Below are 22,314 nucleotides of genomic sequence, written 5' to 3'. Positions count from 1 at the left end.
ATCTATGTTCATAGACGATAATTGTTACTATACTATTAGAGCATATTTGAGAGGCACAAATTGAGGCGATGAAGGAAGAACATCGAAAGAGTGAGAGGATTGATGTTCAGATTGCTTCCTTTGATTATGATAATGATGGGTTTTTTACCCTTATAGCAACGTGTGGGTCCCGTATTCAGGTGGTGTCTGGTAGATATTGATGGAAGAGGCTCATAAATCAAGGTTTTCGATTCATCCTAGTGCAACCAAGATATATAAAAACTTGAGACTTAACTACGGGTGTCCATACATGAATTGGTACGTGGCTTGGTATGTTGAGAAGTGTTCGACTTGTCGGATGGTCATGACCGAACATCAGAGGACTCACATAAAGATGTAGTCGCTGGATATCCCCATGTGGAAATGGGAAAAAAATTTATGGATTTTATCACAAAGCTAGCATGAACGACACGTGGAGTTGATTCGATTTAGGTGATCGTTGACAGATTGATCAAAAATTCTCATTTCATCCCAATTCAGGAGAGTTCTTCCGCTGAGCAGCTAGTTTCTATTTACATCCGAGAGGTGAGCATGGTATGGAGATGTCAGTTTCAGTGGTTTGTGACCGGGATGACCGTTTTACTTCCAGGTTCTGGAGGAAGTACCACGAGGAGGTGGGTACTTGATTGCATTTTGGTACTGCTTATCACCCTTAAACTGATAACCATAGTGAGCAGACCATTCAGAATCTTGAGGATATGCTTAGAGCATGCGTGTTGGATTTTGGTAGGAGTTGTATTACCTACATTCCTTTGACTAATATCTTTTATAATAATAACAATCACGCTAATATTGACATACCTCCCTTCGATATGCCCTATAGGAGGAAGTGACAGACCACGATTTGTTGGGGAGAGGTGGGTCAACGATATATAGGGAGAACTACGGTAGTGCTTAAGACTACGAAGTTGATTCAGCAGATGCGTGGTAGGCTGCAGACCTCGCAAAGCAGATATAAAGTTATGCCAATCAGAGTCCTTCCTAGCTCGAGTTCTAGGATGGGGATTATGTGCTTCTAAAGGTATCACCTTGGAAATATGTCATTCGGTTATGGAATCGGGGCAAGTTAGGCCCTAGATACATCAATCCTTTTAGGTTTGTTGCCCGAGTGGGAAATGTTACTTATCGGTTGGATCTTCTTGTGGGGCTTAGTTAGATCCACAATACCTTTCATGTTTCCTAGTTGCATAAGTTCCTAGCTGATGATTATGTTGGATTAAGGTGTCTAAGATCATAACTAAATTGGTATAAACTTGTATATATAATCAAAGTCCCTTTCTGGTTGACCAAATAACTAGAACTTGGTTATAATAACATTTACAGGGAGAGGATAAATTTATTAGTTTATTATGTGATTAGTAAATTGTAACAAATGATTTGTTTATATATTATGAGAATAATATGTTAATTGGAAATATATAGTTGATTTGTTAATTTATTATGTGATTAATAAATTAATATGATATCAATAATTGATTTATTGATTTATATGATTAATAAATTAATGTGAAATCAATAGGAATTGATTAATTACTAATCAATATTAATCAAGAATGAATTCGAGGTTAATTAGAATTAATTAAATGTGCAAAGGGTGAATTGTAATGGTTCAATAGTTGAACAAAAGAAGCAATTCTAGATTAGTCATAGGGATGGACGGTTCATGAAGCCTTTAGGGTTTCTGGAATGTTCGTTATAGCTGATAAGGATAAGTGCCTTGAATAGATTAAAAATAATATTTAATTATTCAAATTAGGGTTTATCATTGCGATCCCTAGCTATAAATATGACCCCTTGGCTCATTATTTTTGTGGTTCTCACTTCCTAAAAGTTTGTCCTCAAGTTAGAACAAGACTAAAAATGAGCTCGGGATGAACTATCTAAAAAGGAAAAAGAAAGATACCATAGAACTTGGTCAACATCAGTCAACATGGTCAGAATTAGTCCCTCAATGACCCCTACGCATCTTCAAAATGTTCCCCGCTTTAGAACCATAAACCACATTCTTAACCACTTGATGGGCAAATAGATCACGGTTGGATGCGGTCGCGGTGTGCAAGACAAAGGAAACAGAGATGCGCCCAGTGGGGGCACTTTAAATCACCAATGTAGACCATAGTGCACGAAGGAAAGGCGCCTCTTCACACACTATCATTCCTACATTTGTCAGGCCAAAGTGTATAATAATGAAATAGGGTTTTGCAACACGGCCTCCGGGCAAACATCCGGTTTCAGAGGCTTCTCCCTTGTACTGTCCTTTACAGTCTACTGTCTCATCGTCGGGGCCTTTTCTCACCAAAAATCAAAAATAAAATAATAAAAACTCTACTTATCCTAAATCTAAACCTAACAACCTAAATCTTCAATCTTGAACTTCTGTTATTGGGTCCTCAATCACATTTGCTGCTTGACATTTTTTTTTCTTTTTTTTTCTGAATCATATATATAACATGAGTCTTGAACTTGGAATCTTGTTCTTCTTTTTGTGTTGCTCTTTTTCTTCATTTTTTCTTCTTTGATTTTGTTGCTTTTCTTGAATCATCTTTAATAAGCTCTTATTTTCTTCACTTTTTCAAATTTCTTCATTCTTTGTGTTGCTTCTTGGAAGGTCTAAGGAATTTCACCAAGTAACATAGGACTCCAATAGTGAAAATTGAGTGATAGATAGAGGCTAATATGAACACCTAATGATCATTGACAATATGCCAAGATCAACTAAAAAGGGTGGGGAATGACTCAAAAATAGGTGTTACCGAAAAGACTTGGTCCTAAAAGATGTGAATTAGGGGACCCACTTCAAAGTTCATCAAGCACCTCAATGCAAGGTTTGATAAACAAAATCTATCTAACTATCTACTCTAGACCCCTAGAAAAATGATAGCCTATCCTAAAAAGGCGGTGCGAATTTAACTAAGCAAGGCTCGGACGAGACTCGGAAGTACTAAGGGGTACTCCCTCCAAAACCAAGATGCGAGTCTTCAATATCTTCAATGTCTTCAAAATACCTTATCGGGCTAGTCTTTGCTCGCACACATTGGCATGACCAACCACATCCCTCCGCACCTAGACCCAATCAAGCTACCTGCATCTGACCCCCACACAAGCGGTCTCAAAGTGGTCTGTGAGGCTCAAAATGTGTCCCACTTATCAAATACAAGGAATTCCATATCAAGAGCCAGGACCAATCTATGATTCAATACTTATGACTCGGTGCTATGGTATCTATAGGGATGAGAAGACAAGAGAGAACAAAAATGCATGAACTTAAACTAGAATGCATCTAAAAAGTATGAAAATTAGAAAAGAAAGAAAAAAAATATGCAATATTTGTGAATTTTTTATGCAATTTTTATGAGTGACCTAAATGACTAACTCTAAATGCAACTATATACAACCTAAATGCAATAAAAATATAAGATTAGATTATCTCACCCCAAACTTAAAATTAAGCATTGTCCTCAATGCTTAAGATGAGAGTAAAGAAGGATCATACCGGGATCAAGGTGGAGGAGGCCCGCGAGGACGGTATGGAAGCAACACATGGGTCGCATAATGATGCTTGGATGGAGTTCTTGGCCGCCTAAATACACATGAATGAAAGCTTGGTCGCGCAAAGGACGCATATGAAATGGCTCGAAATTTTCTTATGAAATGACATATTTGCGCGAGTACCCTCGTAAACTTTACGCGGGTGGGGGGGCAGCTGCGCGCACATGTCAAAATACATCCCATGTTGGGGTAATTTGGAACTCGGGACTTGTGCGGCTGGGGTCGGTCGCGCAAAGTCTGCGCGGGCACCCGCGCAAAAGTCAAATTTTTGGAATTTTTCAAACTTCACCAAATCACTAAAGACTTCTATATGCTTATTTTTAGGCCAACTTCAAGTTTAGAAACACCCAAAACTTCAAGCGGAGATTATTTATTCACAATGCATTTATTTAACGTCTTTGCGAAGACATAGCCTCGCTTCCGTCAACCTTCGTAAATCGGTGTTTCCATTGTTACATTGTCGAATTCTCCCGTGTCAAAGCCTTCATAAAATAGTTTCAAATGGTGCCCATTCACTTTGAAGATTTGGTTTGTTTCCAAACTCTTGATTTCAACCACACTAGGATCAAACACTTTTATAAGAATAAAAGGTCCATGCCATCGAGATCGCAATTTTCCCGGGAATAGCTTTAAGCGTGAATGATAAAGAAGAACTCTTTGACCCGGAATAAAGTGTTTTTGGGTTATGTGCTTGTCATGAAATGCCTTTTTCTTCTCTTTGCACCTTTTGAACCTTTTAATTATCTTCTTCTTGACCACTTCCATCATTGGAGGATCCAATCTTCTTTGAGGTTCCCTCTTAGGATTACAATCATCTTCCATGATTATCTTGTCTGTGCATACATTTAGGCTTATCCTGTTTATTGGCTCAATCACATCAACCCAATACAATGGAGAAATGTTACTAGGGTACCTCATTCCTTCAAAGATGTTGAAGTGAATGGTTTCTCCATCAAACTCCATAGTTATCTTTCCTATATGGACATCAATGATTGTGTGAGCGGTATGCATGAAAGGTCTTCCAAGGAGGATCATAGATGATTTGGAAGGAGTCTTCTCTTCAAGATCAATGACATAAAAATCCGCCGGAAAAACAAGTTGATTAACTTATACTAACACATCCTCCAACACTCCTCTTGGAGACACACTTGACTTGTCTTCTAATTGAATGATTACTCCAGTTTCTTCCAAAGGTCCAACATTGAGAGATTGAAAAACTGAATATGACATCACATTGATCGAGGCTCCAAGATCTAGCATGGCACTTTTGACATGCAAATCACCAATGGTACAAGGGATAGAATATATTCCCGGATCCTTGCATTTGGGAGGTAACTTCTTTTGGATAACCGCAGACACATTTGCATTGACTTGAATCTTTTCATTTGCCTTGAGTTTTCTCTTATTGGTGCATAAATCCTTGAGGAATTTTGCATAACTTGGAATTTGCTTAATAGCATTCAATAGTGGAATGTTGATTTGGACCTTGCGAAAAGTTTCAAATAATTCATTTTGTTCCTCTATCTTCTTGGAAAAGGCTAACCGGGAAGGGAAGGGAGGTGATATGACCAATGGTTTGATGGGTTTGTTGGAAGAGTCGGGTTGATCAACGTTTGGCACAACCGGTTCCTTTGGAGGAACTATAACTTTTGGAGATTCCATAATGATCCCTTCATCTTCGTCTTCTCTTGAAACTCTTTTAGGTTGACTTTCTCCAAGTGTTTTCCCACTTCGCAAGGTGATGTCACTCACATTGGGGTTCTTCTCGGTTTGTGATTGAAGTTTACCCCTTTGTTCTATCTTGTTGAGAGCGGTTGCCAAGTCTCCAATTTGTGCTTGAATGTTGGAGAAAGTATTATTGGTTTCTTGTTGAAATTGGGGTTGGCTTTGAGCAAGAGAAGTGACAAGTTCTTGAAGGCTCATTTGATGGGTACCACTTGATTGGCCTTGTTGTGGAGGTTGTTGGTAATTTGGAGGGTTATAAGAATTTTGTGGATATGGAGGTTTTTGGGATTGGTATTGTGGATGTTGGGGTCTCATCAAAAGATTTGATGGATTTTGCTTTGGTGGATAAGGGTTGTTTTGGTTATTCCTCCAATTTGGGTTGAAATTGTTTTGAAATCTCGTGGGTCTTGGTTGACCTTGATATCCTCCCATTGCATTCACATCTTTCGGTCCACTTCCAAGTGTAGGACACTTATCCGTATAATGGCCCGTCATTGCACAAATACCACATACCATCAATTGTTGACCACTTCCCACCACCATTTTACTTAACACATTAGTCAAATCCAAGAGCTTTGATTCCAAGTGTTGAGTGTTGCTAACTTCACCAACCACTTGTGTAGAATTTCTCTTCATGTCATTTCAAGTCCCAAAATTCCTTTGATTTTGAGAAATGGTACCAAAAAGTAATCGGTTCTCGTGTGGGGTTTTGTTGAAGATGTCACCACCACTTGAAGCATCAATCATCCTCCTATCTTTGTCATTCATTCCCTCATAAAATTGTTGAAGAAGTAGTTGTTCGGGAATGTTGTGTTGAGGGCAACTTGTACACAAGTTGTTGAATCGCTCCCAAAAATCATGAAAAGTCTCATTCTCCCCTTGACGAATCCTCAAAATGTCACTTATTTGACTTGATATCCGGGAGGGAGGATAAAACTTGCTATTGAAGGCCTTGAGTAACTCTTCCCATGTGTGAATAGATCCCGGTGGCAAGTTGAATAACCATTCTCTAGCTTTATCTTCCAAGGTAAGTGGGAAGGCGGTTAGCTTGAAATCATCCAATGTCACATTTTCGGGCAACATGCTAACACATATAATGTGAAAGGACTTCAAATGCCTTTGAGGATCTTCTCTATCCAAACCATGGAACTTGGTAAGTTGATGTATGAAACTTGACTTCAATTCAATTCCTCGACGGTTTGCGGGATAAACAATACCAAGAGGTGTGTGAGTAACATTCATCTCCATCATTTGTCTAAGTGTCAACTCTTGAGGGGGATTGGGTGGGTTGGGGTGATTAAGATATTGTTGTATGTAATTGGGATATTGTTGGTAGGGTGGGTATTGGTGGTTCATTTGTGGTGGATAAGGTTGGTAGTTAGGGTATTGGTGATAAGGGAGTTGTTGTGGTGGATACATTGGGGGTTGATGCATTGGAGGGTGTTGGTAATTAGGTGGATTTGGGTAATGTACTTGTTGTTGAACTTAAAAGGCATTTGTTTTGAGGTTGGTTGTTTTGGTGGAAGTTTTGGTTTTGTGGTTGGTAATTGGGTTGGTTTTGTGGAGGGGCTTGATTCCAAGGTGGCATATCAATGAGAGGTTCTTGTTGTTGTTATCTTGGTTGATGGGGTGGGGTATTGGTGTCTTGATTTTTTGGGTTTGGGTTTGGGCTAGGATTGTGAGGTGGAGTCTGATTCATGGCTATGTAGTTTTCAAAAGGAATGTCTTCAAAGGATTGACCAACAATTGGAGAACTCAGTTCGGTGTCGGTATCACTTGAAGTATGAACTTGATCTTCTATGTTGATTAGTGGAGAAGAGGAAGAAGCTTGAACGAGTTGTTGTTGCTTTGCTTGTTTGGCTAACTTTTTCAATCTTTTTGCTTCTTTTTCAATTTCCGAATTGTAAAGTAGTTCACCGGTTCTTGTAGACCTAGGCATAAACAATCAAATAACAATAACCAATTTCCCCGGCAACGGCGCCAAAACTTGGTGGGATGTCAAGCCCACCAAGCAAATTACACCATTTGATTGCTAAATAAACGTAATATAATGGTAAAAGGGGTATCGATCCTCAGGGAAATGGTTGTATTCAATCACCAATGCAATTCAATAGAACTAGTGAAATTAAACTAATTAACTACAATTAAATTAAAAGTGGGGGGGGGGGGGGGGTGATTACTTGAAAACTAAAATACTTGAATAACTAAAAACCTTGCAATTAAGCAAGTTGATGAGATGCTCAAAGGTTGGGAATAATTGGTTAACTAAGGCAATTCAACACAATGAACATTTGTGTGTTTATCATTAGGATCTAATACAAAGCTTATCCTTCATCCCAAATTGTTTATAGCAATCATGAAGCATAATATGCCAAGATTCCTCATGGGTAGTATGGAGGTTGGGGAAGCCCACAACACACCTTCTTAATTATGATCAAGGGTCAATTGAAGCAATTAATCCCAAGAAATCAATTAGCCTTAAGAATGAAGGAATCCCTAATTCCTAGAGGATGTCAACTGCTTACACATCCATTAAGGAGATATGATTCATAAGCTAGAGATGATTTCTACCATCATAAAGCCTTTGTTCTAGATAAATTCAATGATCCAATGCAAAATCAATGAAATAAATCAACCATTGCTCAATCAAATACTGAGCTCATGATCAAAGCATCAAATAAGCATAATAATTGCAAACTAGAATCATAAACATGGAATAAATTGATAATCAACATAAATCCTTCAAAACCCACAAACATTCATTGGTTTTCAACCAAATTCAAGCAAATATGAGTATTAGCCACTCGTGGCAACAAAGTAACAAGAACAATAATCTAATTGCATAAAGAAACTACCTAAGATTTGGAAAAATGAAAGGAAATGGTTTCTAGCTCCCAAAATCGCCTCTTACAGGTCTCCAATGGTGGAAAATCATGAATGAGCCTCTAGATATAATCCCCAAAGGTTATGGTGTGCCAAATGACCAAAATGCCCAAATTGGGCAGTTGCACGGGTACCCGCGCGACGAAAATTCCACCCGTGCAAATGTTGTTGTAATGCTATTGGTCCTTCCTTCCACCACTACACCCTTCCACTACCAAAGATTCCTTTGGTCCCCCCCCCCCCCCTTGTCCATGTAATTTGAAATGCACCAATCATCATTTAGCCACCAAATGGATGCTCCAAGCCCAAAATTAGAATTTTATGATCCATCTTCACAAGCCCAAATAATCCAAGCCAGTAACTTTCAAAGCCCAATTCTTCTTCTTTGATTCCGCCCAGCCCAATAATGCCTCGGGAGCCCACTAAGCCTGTCTCCAATCAACTCGCAACCGCAACAAGCACCGAAAAACCTAAAAAATATCTCATGCAACATAACAAGCATCCGGTATGATCCATACTAAAGAAAAATAAATAAATTACAATGCATTAATGATAAAAAGATCTAAAAATCTAAAATAAACTAATAAAAATAAGGAAATAAAATAAGCTATCATTCTCACTTCCTAAAAGTTTGTGAACGAAATTTTACATCTCCTCCTCTATCTTCTCTTGTCTTCTAGTTCTAGGGTTTAAGTGTGAACCATTAGATGCATCATCCTTTTGGTGCTAAACTTTCCAAAACCAACGACTACAAGGGATTGAAGTTATTTGTTTACTACAACAAATCAAATGTAGGTAATCATAATTCCATGATTTTGATTATATATGGGTTCATATAGTTTTGTTTTCATAGTATGTTGCCATCAAAGTGTTATGACATAGATCCTTTTAGGTTGCATGTGCCCTCTTAATTGTTAAGTGTTTTTTCACATTCTATATATATATATATATATATATATATATATATATATATATATATATATATTTATTTATTTATTTATTTATTTATTTATTTATAATCTATAAAACCCACCAGTGATATCAGATCCAAGGTATGTCTAACATTGATTGTACATGAGATGAACTGAACAAAATAAGATTTTCGAAAAATCTGCCTGTCACGACGTGAAACATTGTCTGTCATGACATGACTATAGTACAAAACCGAATTTCGGGATTTTCTGCCCAATCTGATTTATATGGTTATTTTTGGTGATTATCTGGTTTTAGTTATGCCAAAATTCGAATTTTGAATGCCTTAGATAATTGAAAATAAAACCTTAAATATTAGGAAATAATCCTGGGTAGATAATTTTTAATTATAAGATTAATTAAATTGAATTAAACTTATGGATTTAATAATAAATTTAATTATAAGATTAATTAAAAGATAATTATAAATCCATGATAGGTTTAAATTGATTAATTAATTATATGATTAATTTAGATAATTAATATTTAAAACTTGTGTTTTAAAAAGGTTTTAAAATACACCCTATACATATATAAATGTTTAATTACTATATGTATAAGAAAAGTCAGTCGAATCATTAGTAGGCCTCATTCACGAAGTCATTCTATACGAGGGGTATAAGGAAACGACCTATAAAATGACCGTTGAAAGGGTGTCCTTTTCACTCATCACTCTTTTGCGTGGTGGATGATCGTTAGCCGAACAGGTACGATAGGACATAATCACATTAAAAGTATAATGCTATAAAGTACTAGAACCTTCTAAAATTCCACTCTAGTTACTTTAAGAAAATGTGAAATTGTATGCTTATCCATGAAAACGTACATCATTTCTTTAGGAGTCATTAGTGAAACATATGTGGTTAACCGACACGCTAGTGTGAGACTATAAAGATGAAATGATGAAACAGCTTGTGTTTATAATTGTTGAAGGAGTGTGTGTGGTTAATCAGCACATCAATGGGAGACTATAAATCGATCGGGGTGTTTGAACAAATTTTCATGGCTATTCACATGATAATTGTGATCCTTAGCATCCTAGTCACAATTGGTAAGAGCATAATCCGATATTAAACATGCCATTAATATTTCAATGAAAATCTCGAAAGATCTAGGAGTTTCATATGATTGAAGTTGGTGAAATATTTCTACCTATCTAAAATAGTTTTGTGATATGACTACGACATACCTTTTCATATTACGAAATGAAAATATGGATCCTAGCATTAATTTAATTTATGGGTTAATAATTAAGGACTAAAATCAACTAAATTGAATTATCTATTTTCCCAACTTAGATGTCTTATGAAAATAGAAATGGTCTTCCTCGTTCTTCTGAAGATGGTCTTCCATATTCTGATCAAGGTGAAAATGTCTTCCTTTCCTTGGGATATGGTGGAATTGGACATTGTCCTCCTCTTATGACTCTCCTATAGTCACGTTTCCTTAAGTTGAAATATATGAAACTACTCAAACCCTATTGGCATGTAAACATAAAGATAAAATTTTTATGTGTGTGCATGTTTTGAAAATGAAATCATTCATTGACAAATTGGAAATAACACACGTAGGTGTATGGGTTGGTGGGGTGTATGAGAGATGGTGAAAATATGTTTTGATTTGATGACCAATAACATAAAAAGAGATGAAAACATTGTTGTCTTTATAAAAACACATGATGAATAGAATCTAAAATCAATCTTTTACCAAAGAATGATTGATATATTATGACACATAATTTAATGGAATTTAACTAATTTTTTTTTTTTAATTTCGTCAACCAAACTTAATTTTGATTTTGTCAACCAAACTTAATTACAAGTATAAATATGTATTTTACGTCTATCTATCGGGCTATAAATACATTTGTCTTTGCATATAAACATGCTTTTGATTTATATAACTCTAAATACATAAAAATATGTGTTTATATTTCTAAAAACATGTTAATATTTCTAAAAAATATAAATACATATTTATACTTATATATATATATATATATATATATATATATATATATATATATATATATATATATATATATATATATATATAGAGAGAGAGAGAGAGAGAAGGGTTATTTGGAAAACAAAAAAGCCCTAAAAATCATAAAAATGCATAAAAAAATATCAAGACATCACAAAACTTTTTTTTGAATTTTTTTATCAAAAAATCGCAGTATTGTTTACAATTTCACTGAAAAATAAAAAAAATCAATTTTTATTTTTTTTGTAAAAAAAAAATTCAAATTTTTTTTAAGAGATTTTGACCTAAAAGTTGCGTTTTTTTGATAAAAAAATTCAAAAAAAAGTTTTATGATCTCTAATTATTTTTATGCATTTTAACGATTTTTAGGGTTTTTGTTTTCCATAGAATCTTAACCTCTATATATATATATATATATATATATATATATATATATATATATATATATATATATATATCCTAATCTTATATATAGAACCCTTCAAACTATGTAGTTTTGATCTATATATATCCAAACTAATCATGTTATCTTGTTTACTATTCTTCGTTAATCATGTGACATTATAAACCGATCGAATTTATGTTTTTTTTCTTCATTGTGTTTAATAACTTTAAGCATTAAAAGTTATGACCATTTAATTAACCGTACTAAATTTTAAATGAAAACTAATAGAATAAAAGATAAAAGAATGACAAAACGTTTGAGTTATATTCGTTAAAAAGTATTATTTTTTTACTTTAATTATAAACTTCAACGATATTTTGCAATAAAAATATATATATATATATAACTGATCTTTTTTATTTAATAATTTAACTCAATTCAATGGTATTTTTACATCTATTATAATAAATTAAGGGTTTTTTGCCACATGTTCTCTTCTCCTTCATTTGGACATATGTCATTTTCTAACATTTTTAAATTTTCTATTTTCCATTTGTCGTTTTATTTTATTAAATTAAAATTTCACATTTAATATGTAAGATAATATATATGTAAGATATTTATTAAAAAGAGTTTATATATGTAATGTATCTAATAAATTAAAGTTTCATTAATTTTAATAATTTAAAAGATTTCTTATTTTTCTTTTAAATTCAAACTTTTCAAATTGTTAAAATTTTATATATATATATATATATTTTTAAATAAACTCATGTAATAAATGGGTCTCACACCTAGTGTTATTATATGTAAGAATGACAAATGTAAAATAAAAAAATTATAAAGTTCGTATATTTACAAACATTAAAACGTATTTATGGTACAACCGTATTCTTTTACAAATTTAAGGGTTTTACGTCAATATCTTGAAAACATACGATTACGTGACTAACTACCATCTAATAAAGCTTTCAAATAACATGGTTAATGTATAACGGTGTAAGAGCGTCATGGTGAAAGGAGTTGCGGCGGAGGGTAACGGACGTTAGCGAAACGTTGTTAGAACTTTACATCCAATTTATCGACGACGAAACGGTGACCATATAAAAACACACTTGTTTATCAAAACCAAAATCACACACACTCAAGAACTTTGTTAGAGAGAGAAAGAGAGAGAAAGAGAGAGAGAGAGAGAGAGATCTGGATTCTGGACTGACAATCCTATCTTTCATCACAGCGCAGACACTGTTGCTTTACATCATCATCATCACTTCATCGCCATCACCATATACATACACAATTCTCTATACTTTCTTCACAACACCACCTGCACAAGAGGTGGAGGAGGTTTATTGTATAAAATTTTCTGGAAAGAAAGATTTGCGAATGAATTCCATGGAACATTTTAATTGATGGCTACTGGTTTCGCAATTCTCCTCCGTAATCATCTTCAAAGCAGTTCTAACAACTGAATTTCGCAAAAGGATACACGTTCAGATCGATTAAGGGTACGCATCTGTCGATCGTCTGAGTTTTACTTCCTTTCGTTTTCGATCGGGGTTCCTGCCTTCTACGTTTCCTGTTTCTGTTTATTTTTACTTTCTCCTGGAGTTTTTCTTCTAGTTTCTCTGTTTGTATCTGCGATTATGATTTTAGAGAGCTGAATTGTGAAGTAAAAATTAACTCATTCTGTCTACTACGTTAACTTCTTTAATCAAAGTGGTTTAGAATTTTAGGCTAGGTAAATTTCTCGATTTGCATCCTTGTGTTTTTTCAAAATTCTGTTTACAAAATTATCCACAGAAGATGAACTTGAATTTCCTGTACAAACAGCAGAAGCGAATTTTCCTAATTGTTAGATTTGTGATTTGTGAAGGTGGTGGAATCCATCAATTTCAGTCGGAATTACGTGGTGAATGCGCCTCCAAGGTTCAAGAAGAGGAGGCGCAACCGCGGTCACGTCATCTACATGGGCGGTGCTACTAGATCTGGACATCCGTGACGTTTCACTTTCGTTCTCGTTTCCATAATTTCCCAACAGCAAAAAATAATTCGAAATTTCCGCGACCTCACCTCACCTCACCTGACACAACATCTGTCCGTTTTGTTTTGCCCTAATTAATTGGATCCAATCCAAAGGAGGAGAAGCAAAATCTGTAAATCCTGATGGAGCTTCCTCAACCTCGTCCCTTTGGAGCCCAAGGTACCCACTCTTTTTTCCCTCTCTCTTTCACGCGCACGTGCTCATACGTACACACACAGGATGCGTGCGTGGATGTACGTCAACCAACAGAAGGGGGAATTGTTGCTACTTGTTATGAGAGTTAACGATGGTGTGTGTGTGTGTGTTTGTATGTGTGGATGACGTTGATTTTTTTTTTTTTTTTTTTTGTTGAATTTACAGGTAGAAAACCAACACATGATTTTCTTTCACTTTATTCACCTTCCCAGCAAGATCCATCTCCTACTCCCCCTGGTAAACAAATTTATTCCCTTTATATTCTCCTAATTATTTAATTCATCATCCACTTTGATTAATTTAAACCTTGCATAGTTAGTATTATTGTCAAACTCGAAGTCGTTATTAAGGTTTATGTTGAGACTTGAGAGTTGAGATCATCATCTCTTCAAAAAAGAAGAGTGATCTTGCTGGCTATGACATACCTTGCTTAGTTGAACAAAAGAAGAATCAAATGCTTGTATTATCTTAATTAGTATCATAAAAATGTTTAGAATAAGAGCTCTTTATGTATTTAAAATAATAATAATAATATAGTATATTATGTCATATATATATTTAATACGCAAATGTATTAATTTATAGTAAAGTTTTGTTATGATATTTCCAGATTAAGTTTGCTGTATTGATTATTTATACAGATGGATGATTACTTTTGTTAATATTTTTTGGACAATTGGTAGAGAAATTAACCTTTTACATTTACAATTATTTTATTTACTTTTTGATCAATTATGTGTCAAAATAATATAAGTTTATGAAAAGTTGAAAAAGCAAGAAATGTAGAAAAAGACTGAAAGAGACAAAAGAAGATAGATAAAGGACGACAAAAACGATGAAGAGAAATGTCTTTGTTGGGATCGGTGATAAAAATATCAACCGCATTTTAGAGCAGTAGTGGATTCATGTTGGCTATCACGTGGTGCATCCACACACCTAACCTTCCCATCTATGTCTTTTCTTTTCTTAAATCTTTTCCTATTTTCAGAAATTAAAAAATCATTTTTTGTATCTTTAGCATTTATTTTCACATATGACCTTTAATAAATAATAAAAATCGTTATTAAAAATCTTTTATGAAATAGGTGGCTACCTTGAAACACATGACTTCTTGCAACCATTAGAACGAGTCGGAAAGAATGGTACTACCACCAAAGAAGTAGGAAAGAAAGTCGAAGAACCACCACCGATCGGAAAGTCCCTTCCGCCGTCTCCGGCTCCTCCTACTGCGGTAGAGCACATCCTTCCTGGCGGGATTGGAACTTACAGTATTAGTCATATTTCTTGTATCAATCAAAGTCAAAGGGTGGGAAAGCCTGAAGGTGTCCTCATCGCCGCCGCACAATCTAGCGGCAGTGATAAAAACGATGAGACTTCAAACTGCAGTTCTTACACAGGGAGTGGTTTTTCACTGTGGGAAGAATCTACAGTAAAAAAGGGAAAGACAGGGAAGGAGAATATTGCAGGAAATAGGCATGTCGTAAGAGGTAAAAATAAATTATATAGAAGTGTGTGTTTTTGTGAGAATTAATAAGGTTTTGTTAACAGATGGGGGGATGAAGATCGGAGGAGTGCCATCGCCATGGATGACGTCAGTGGAGCGACCATCACAGTCGTCATCTGCTCATAACCATCAGAGCACGACTATCAGTTCTCTCTCATCTTCTCGGTGTGTTGGATTTCTTTCAACTTAATTTCACATCTTTTATAATAGTAATCTTGTGTATATATAATGTTTTTTTGTAATGGTGATTTCGATATATGCAGTCCATCGTCAACACAGAAGAATCAGAGTTTTGTTGAGATGTTGAAATCTGGTAAGAATACACAAGAAGATGATGATGATGAAGAAGAAGAGTTTGTTATCAAGAAAGAACCATCTTCACACTACAAAGGTTTTACTTTTTAAGTCTTGGCTATTTTAATTTCCAAGTTTCACAAAAAAATGAAATCATATCATGATCATTAGTGTACAATTTTTTTTTTTTAATTGGAAAATGATAGGTGTTTTGTCTGTTAAAGTGGACGCAGCACATAATGATCAAAAGCCCAACACCCCGCGTTCCAAGCATTCAGCTACTGAGCAACGTAGAAGAAGCAAAATCAATGACAGGTATACTACATGCATCTTATATGTGGTCTCAAAGATTCCCAACAACATGAATAAACATGGAGAACTCTAAAACAATTTACTGTATGACAAATTATTACAATCATATATTAATTAATCTCTCAAGCCACCCTCAACCCTCAATTACATGCAAAAGGAAGTGTAGTTTGGTTGGGACACTTAGAAACCAAACCCGTGGATCCTTTTTGTAGGGCATTGAGCTTGCTCCACCTTTTAGTTTTCCATAATGAGATAAAGTAATGCATGATATTGATAGTCAATTATAGTATGGTCATTGCTAAGATGGATATATTACCATTTGGCATTTGATATATACTTGTGCAGATTTTCTATGTTGAGAGAACTCATCCCTCATGGAGATCAAAAGAGAGATAAGGCATCATTTCTATTAGAGGTACTACACTATGAGACACATCTCTGAATTCTCTTATCTTCAGTACTCAAACTGACAAATATCTAAGCTATGAGTTTTGTGAATTTTCTAGGTTATTGAATACATTCAATTTCTACAAGAAAAGGTGAACAAATTCGAGGATTCATGTCGGGGATGGAATAATGAACCACCAACAATCATGCCATGGGTAAGTTGAAGATTTCACATATTCTTTCTCTAACTGTTGAACCCCAACTCTTAGTTTGCATTTCATTTGTCACACTGGCAAAGCATTTCTAGGGCTATTTTCTATTATGAGGAAGGGTTCACGTCTTTTGCACAGACGAGAGAGACAAAAGGTTGCAACTTTTGTCACACTGAGTCATAGTCCGATGCATGCCAAACACAGTACAACCTATTCTAATTTGACTATCTGTCTTGATTTTGATTCAAACAGAACCATAACCAACGAGTAACGGAAGGTTTTGTTGACCAACCACAAATCCAAAACGGTGCATCGGGACCCGCATTGCTATACGCTCCAAAAGTCAACGAGAACAAGTGCATTGACCTTCCAAAAAAGGGACAAAACATATTAGATTCCGACATCTCTTCCCTTGAAACCATGAAGGAAATCGGTCAACACCCTCAGTTGACCAACAAGGGATCTCCTTTTCCTTCCCCATTGCAGCCAAACATATACTCCCCTGGCTGCGGAAGCACCAGTGCCACCGCCCCAATTCCAGCCATGGTAGCCGATACAGTCAACACATCATCCCATTTACAGCATTCAAGATCATGTACATCCGACTGTACCCTTGCTACTGATAAATTAAAAGACCAGGAACTAACAATCGAAAGTGGCACCATTAGCATCTCAACCATCTACTCTCAAGGGTACATATATACCAAATTCATGGTCCTTTTGTTTATCCATTGTTTTTTTTTTACTAACGAATTGGTGTGGAAACAGGTTATTGAGTACTCTAACGCAAGCACTACAAAGCTCGGGTGTCGACCTATCACATGCCAACATCTCCGTACAAATTGACCTAGGGAAAAGAGCAACTGTCACTACACATGATTCCTCAACACCCGTTCTAAAGGTGGTTACATTTTCTTCGGCTATTTCAAGGTCATTTACGTAATTTGAGTGGGGTGTCATTGACTTTATTTTAATGTTTTTATGTACTTTTGCAAACAGAAACATGGAGTCCCTACCATTAATGAGACGGTGGGACGCTCACGACTTGCAAGCACACGGGAAGAAAAGAGCGATAAAGGGTTGAAGAGGTTTAAGACTAGCAGAAACTAAAGGTTACTAGGATAAACCCGATTAATTAATATTTGGTATCATCCTTACTAATTTTTTGGTCCTTTCACATTATTGAGGATCATTTATGTTTTTTTTTTTTGTTTGGAGATACGATGTACATGGGAGGGGGGGAGGTCAGGGGGTGTTGCATAGAATATATTGACACAAATGTATTGTTATTATTCATTGCCTGTCTCTATAAAGAGGCTTAGTTCTGTAGTTAGATTGATAGGATTATTGGAAATTTATTGAAACCAACACCCAATTTTATTGTGGATACTTGCAACAACGAGACCTCTTTAAGACTTTTAAATAAGTCGAGCATGTTTTCAGGTTCTTATCATGTTATCTTAAGTGTTCAGTTTCTTTATTTTTTGGAACCGTGGAATTTTATAAAAACCGCTGTTTATAAAGAGCAAGGCAGGTCAAAAGCAAAACAAAAAACAACACAGAAAGTGGTCAGTTTCGATCTTCTAAAAGAGCCTATTCACTGTCATATGAATATTATAAGGCGAAGATATTTAACTAAATGAGATGAATAAAATAGATTTCTAATATAAATATCTCTCTCTAAGTTCCATCATTAAGTTATTCTGACTTGTTGGAGTATTATGTATACCTCATGGTGCTATCGAACTTTAATTGTATGCAACTTTAAACTTTTGTTGTGGGATGGACCTATGGAGAAGCCTGTCCATTAATTTCAGGCTTAAGCAGGAGAAACGGGACTTGAAACAAAAGAATGCTATCTTCGAGAAGGAGTCAATCACCAACTTGAAGCAAACTTATGCAATAAATAACTAAACAAGAACTTAATTAGGAACCACAAATTTGTCCAAGTATGAATATCGACAATAAGAATAGTATTCCGGTCCCATAAATAAATTATCCATTTATTGAACTCTGTTTAAATTTAAACACAAGAAATACATATGCCTAAGTCCTAACTAGAGTATAGATAATAACATACAGACAATGGGGACCCTACTTTGCATACTCGATTCCAATAAGACCAAAAGCTTCTAAGACTCCGTCCTCTAGTCTAGCTAATTAGCTAAAGCCATCCATGCATGGCCTTCTAAGACTCGGGTCCCATAAATAAATGATCCATTCATTGAACCTTTTATTTGTTGCTTTCTTCGGTTGTTTTGACTTCCATTCCAGATCGTTGGAGGTGGGATTAAGAGTCTTCGGGTGGGGTGTTCTCTGTGGCCTCAGCTAGAAACTATACAGATGGACTTTTGCTTGATTCGAGCTCTATTGCTACTAGATGAGTTTGTTTGCTGTTTATTAAAATTGATGTTTTTGTTTGGAGATTGGCTTTAAATAGGCTTCCCTGCTCTTCGGAGGTTGGATATTTCTTCTTTTGATTGTCTGTTGTGTGAGTCTCGTATGGAGACAGAGACAATCAATCACCTTTTTTTTTCTCTTGTGATGTTGCCTCTGATCTTTGTATGAGGATTGGCTTACTTGGTTTGGTGGACTTCGGCTATAGAAGGGCGTTGTGGCTTTCCTAGAGGGTGTGTTTTTATGTCATGTGGTGGCATATTTGAAGATTCTGAAATCAGTTACTATTTGCCTATTTGGGAAGGAAAAATCAAAAAATGAGTATTTATTTGATAGTATTGTTACTCATCTTTTATTTGGTGTATAAACATAGGCATAGGTCTCCCATTAGTAGGATGAGTTGGCTTCAAAAGCCGATTACTGATGTCTTGTAATTCCTTGATTATGCTTTGTTCTTTCTCGGTCTACCTTGTTTCTAGCTTTTGGTTTTAATAAAATATCCAATGTTCAAAAAACAAACAGTTAAATCGAATAAATTATGAAAATTATAAATGTGTTTTTTATTCAACTTGTTTGATCTTAAATTTATGATAAAAAAAAACAAATTAAATTCATATTTTTGAAAATTTTCTTCTAGTGTCATGATATAAATTTAATTAAACTGTATTAATGAAAACAACTATGTGTGTTGTTCAAATGGTATGTAAGCCATCTTCTATCCCTTTCATGATGGGTCGTATGTGGGCAGGTTTGATGTGTTGTTCAAATGGTCCGGTTTACCCTAAAAATACTAAATAATTATAGACGATTTAAGTTAATATTCTGATTTTTTGTGAGTTTCAAAATGATCAATATCTTCAAATTATTGCAATCCAAACTATCCCATTTTGTTTCGCAATATCAGTTAAACAAATGGGATTTGACATAAAGAGTTCAAAGGATGATAATTCGGAGTACATTCGGGACTCTATTTATCTTAGATGCATTGCCTTTTGAACACATTGTATATGACACCTAATAACCCGAATTTCATACTACAATAAATTTGAAAATAATAAGAATATGTTCGAAGTCAAAACCCAGCAACTGTAAAATCTAATATCTCCTAAATACGAAAAACACTTCACAATCATTTTTTGGGCAACCCATGAAAGTATAAGATAGAAAGCATATGAAACATACATCTATTCTTTTAACAAAAAAGAAATGTTAAAACATTGTATTGTGGACCATGAAATTTGATGAAAAGACTAAAATCTAACAAAAAAAAAAGAAAAGAAAAAAAGAAATTAAAGATGTGTAGATTCTGATGCAAGGACATAAAATATTTCATTTAATTGAAAAAACGTTTATAGTAAACATGTTTAAGATAATCAACGAGATGTAATTTTTAGCAAATGTTTTGTACAAAAAAACACGCATAAATTGTATGTCATCCAAAATCTAACATGGTTTTGTATCATATTTTTTTTTTTTAACCGGCAAATCTAATATATTCATAAGCTAACAACACATATTTCACTTATGTCCACGACGAGATTTGAACCATCGACCTCAAAGATGGAGAACACCACTTGATATCGCTGAGCTATAAGTCCTTTGGTTTTGTTTCATACTTAATCGTCATTTTAGTAGCTCTCAAAAACTCACATTGATAACCTAAATGCTTAATAATGATATGTTAATTTTTGGGTTAATATTATAAAATACTCTTCATTTTCGTATTTTTTCACTTTAAACTAATTTTTTTTTATTAAAAATAGTAAAAAGACCCTTATGTTCTTTCAACTTTTTCCATTATGATCATTCTAGCAGGTTTTTCGGTATATGTTTTTTTTTTTTTGAAAAATCCGTGTATTTATTTGACAAACTTTTCCGATTTAGCTCATAATTTTCTTGTTGTTGTTGCTTATGTTGTTCTTGATGGATGAAGTTGGAGGTTCCATTGTATATGTGTTTGCTAATTTGAAAAATTGAAGGTTCTACGTCTTCTAGCTTGAATGAAATTTTATCACAAATGGTTTCACGTTTGATAATGTAAAGACTAAGGGTGTATGTATATTAACTTAGATGGAATCACAAATAGCTACACATTTGTTATATCAACTAAAGCTTATACAATATACATTGCTAATTTAGATTCTAAAGATTCTATGCTTGCTAACCGAAGATTTAACATTTGCTAATTTGAAATAAATAGCTACACATTTGTTATATCAACTAAAGCTTATACATATTGCTAATTTAGATTCTAAAGATTCTATGCTTGCTAACCGAAGATTTAACATTTGCTAATTTGAAATAAATATCGAAATAATGCTTAAAATTTGGTTGACTCTATTATTATTGATGGAAAAAATTTAAGATTCAAAATAAACTAATGATATTATGATAAAATCAAATTACATATGTGAAAAGTAGATTGCAAAAATAGATTGAATTTTGCAAATTGTCTTTTTGTTTGATATTTAAAACAATTGAAGATGAGATCTCGGTGTCACCAAGCATTTACATTGTTCTTCAATAGAAGAAATCTCTTTAAATAGTTATTGATGCCTATTAATGTTTCTTTCAAATTTTAATGTTGAAAAGCGAACACCGTATTACAGGGCAAGAACATAAGCATTACAAGGCAACAAAAAAATTGGTTCAAACGAAAAAGAAAAATGATAAATATAATGATTTTTTAAGAAAAAAATGTTAGGGTTTTTTTTATTCAATTATAGAAGATTGATCATTAATTTGCTAAACTCGCTAGTACAAAACAAGGAAAAGTAAAAAAAAAAAAAGTTGTATTTGAAAAAAAAAAGTTGAAAAAACAATAATCTAAAATTATTAAGGCTTTTTATGTAACACCCTGATCATTGAGGTATTTAATTTCTTGAATTTTAGCTTTGGTTGAAGGTCACGATGTTAAACATGATGGTCACGTCGTGAATGCCCATTGACTGGTTGACCTGTGATTTTGATTCTCACGACGTGAGACTTTGAATGCTCAGAACGTGAGATTGGCTTGATGACTAAACCTTAATATTTCGGGTATTTAATGGAAAGAGAGAGCTAGGCTTGCCCAACCTTAGCCTCCTACACTCTTTAGCCTCCTGAAAACCCTAATCTCGACCCTCTTGAAGTCCTTAGTCATTTTTGAGATCCTTGAAGCATGCTTTGGTGGTTTTTGACTCTTTGAAGTGGAAGAAGACCTTGGTTGAGCAACCTCTTGGCGTTTTGGCTTCTACCTTCCAGTTTCTTGGAGCTTTTGGACCATTGTAAGTCTTAAAGCTTGGACCTTTATACCTCTTGCATGCTAGATCTAAGTTCTAAGCTCTTTTTGCATGTTTGTGTTGGATTGCATGCTTGGGATCCATAAAGTTGGCAACTTTATGGATCCTTGAGTCATTCTATATAATATAGTCTTTGGATCTAAGTTTTG

The 22,314-nt window shown here is 34.5% G+C and overlaps 2 protein-coding genes across 3 annotated transcripts; one reads left to right on the top strand and one right to left on the bottom strand.

The window, feature by feature from the left end:
• Positions 1 to 4,695: 4,695 nt before the first annotated feature.
• Positions 4,696 to 5,628, bottom strand: LOC145052123 (uncharacterized). The gene has a single exon (XM_078999938.1). It carries the CDS (start codon positions 5,626 to 5,628, stop codon positions 4,696 to 4,698), a length of 933 nt encoding a protein of 310 aa, XP_078856064.1.
• A 7,034-nt stretch (positions 5,629 to 12,662) lies between these two features.
• On the top strand, positions 12,663 to 17,940 carry BIM1 (basic helix-loop-helix (bHLH) DNA-binding superfamily protein). Of its 2 annotated transcripts, none has more exons than XM_079010334.1 (12): positions 12,663 to 13,047; positions 13,416 to 13,742; positions 13,944 to 14,015; positions 14,864 to 15,265; positions 15,327 to 15,447; positions 15,546 to 15,673; positions 15,801 to 15,891; positions 16,234 to 16,303; positions 16,395 to 16,490; positions 16,740 to 17,179; positions 17,256 to 17,388; positions 17,487 to 17,940. In XM_079010334.1, exons 2-12 carry the CDS (start codon positions 13,706 to 13,708, stop codon positions 17,595 to 17,597), a joined length of 1,701 nt encoding a protein of 566 aa, XP_078866460.1. In that variant the 5' UTR covers positions 12,663 to 13,047; positions 13,416 to 13,705; the 3' UTR covers positions 17,598 to 17,940. The 2 variants fall into 2 exon arrangements, with proteins under 2 accessions (XP_078866460.1, XP_078866400.1); XM_079010274.1 differs by having other exon boundaries at positions 12,664 to 13,047; positions 15,783 to 15,891.
• The last annotated feature ends 4,374 nt before the right edge of the window (positions 17,941 to 22,314 follow it).

This window comes from Lactuca serriola, chromosome 1, assembly GCF_051521515.1.
Source record: "Lactuca serriola cultivar US96UC23 chromosome 1, Lser_US96UC23_V15, whole genome shotgun sequence".
Taxonomy (NCBI): domain Eukaryota; kingdom Viridiplantae; phylum Streptophyta; class Magnoliopsida; order Asterales; family Asteraceae; genus Lactuca; species Lactuca serriola.
Note: the sequence above shows the minus strand (reverse complement) of the source record. Positions and strands in the feature narration are given on the sequence as shown.

Bases quoted from the DNA above. Each gene is read 5' to 3' on its own strand.
- LOC145052123 (XM_078999938.1), bottom strand. From the start codon at position 5,628: ATGAGACCCCAACATCCACAATACCAATCCCAAAAACCTCCATATCCA.
- BIM1 (XM_079010274.1), top strand. From the start codon at position 13,706: ATGGAGCTTCCTCAACCTCGTCCCTTTGGAGCCCAAG. The intron at 14,016-14,863 runs GTAAACAAATTT...TTTATGAAATAG, and splicing joins TCCATCTCCTACTCCCCCTG to GTGGCTACCTTGAAACACAT. The intron at 15,892-16,233 runs GTATACTACATG...ATACTTGTGCAG, and splicing joins AGAAGCAAAATCAATGACAG to ATTTTCTATGTTGAGAGAAC.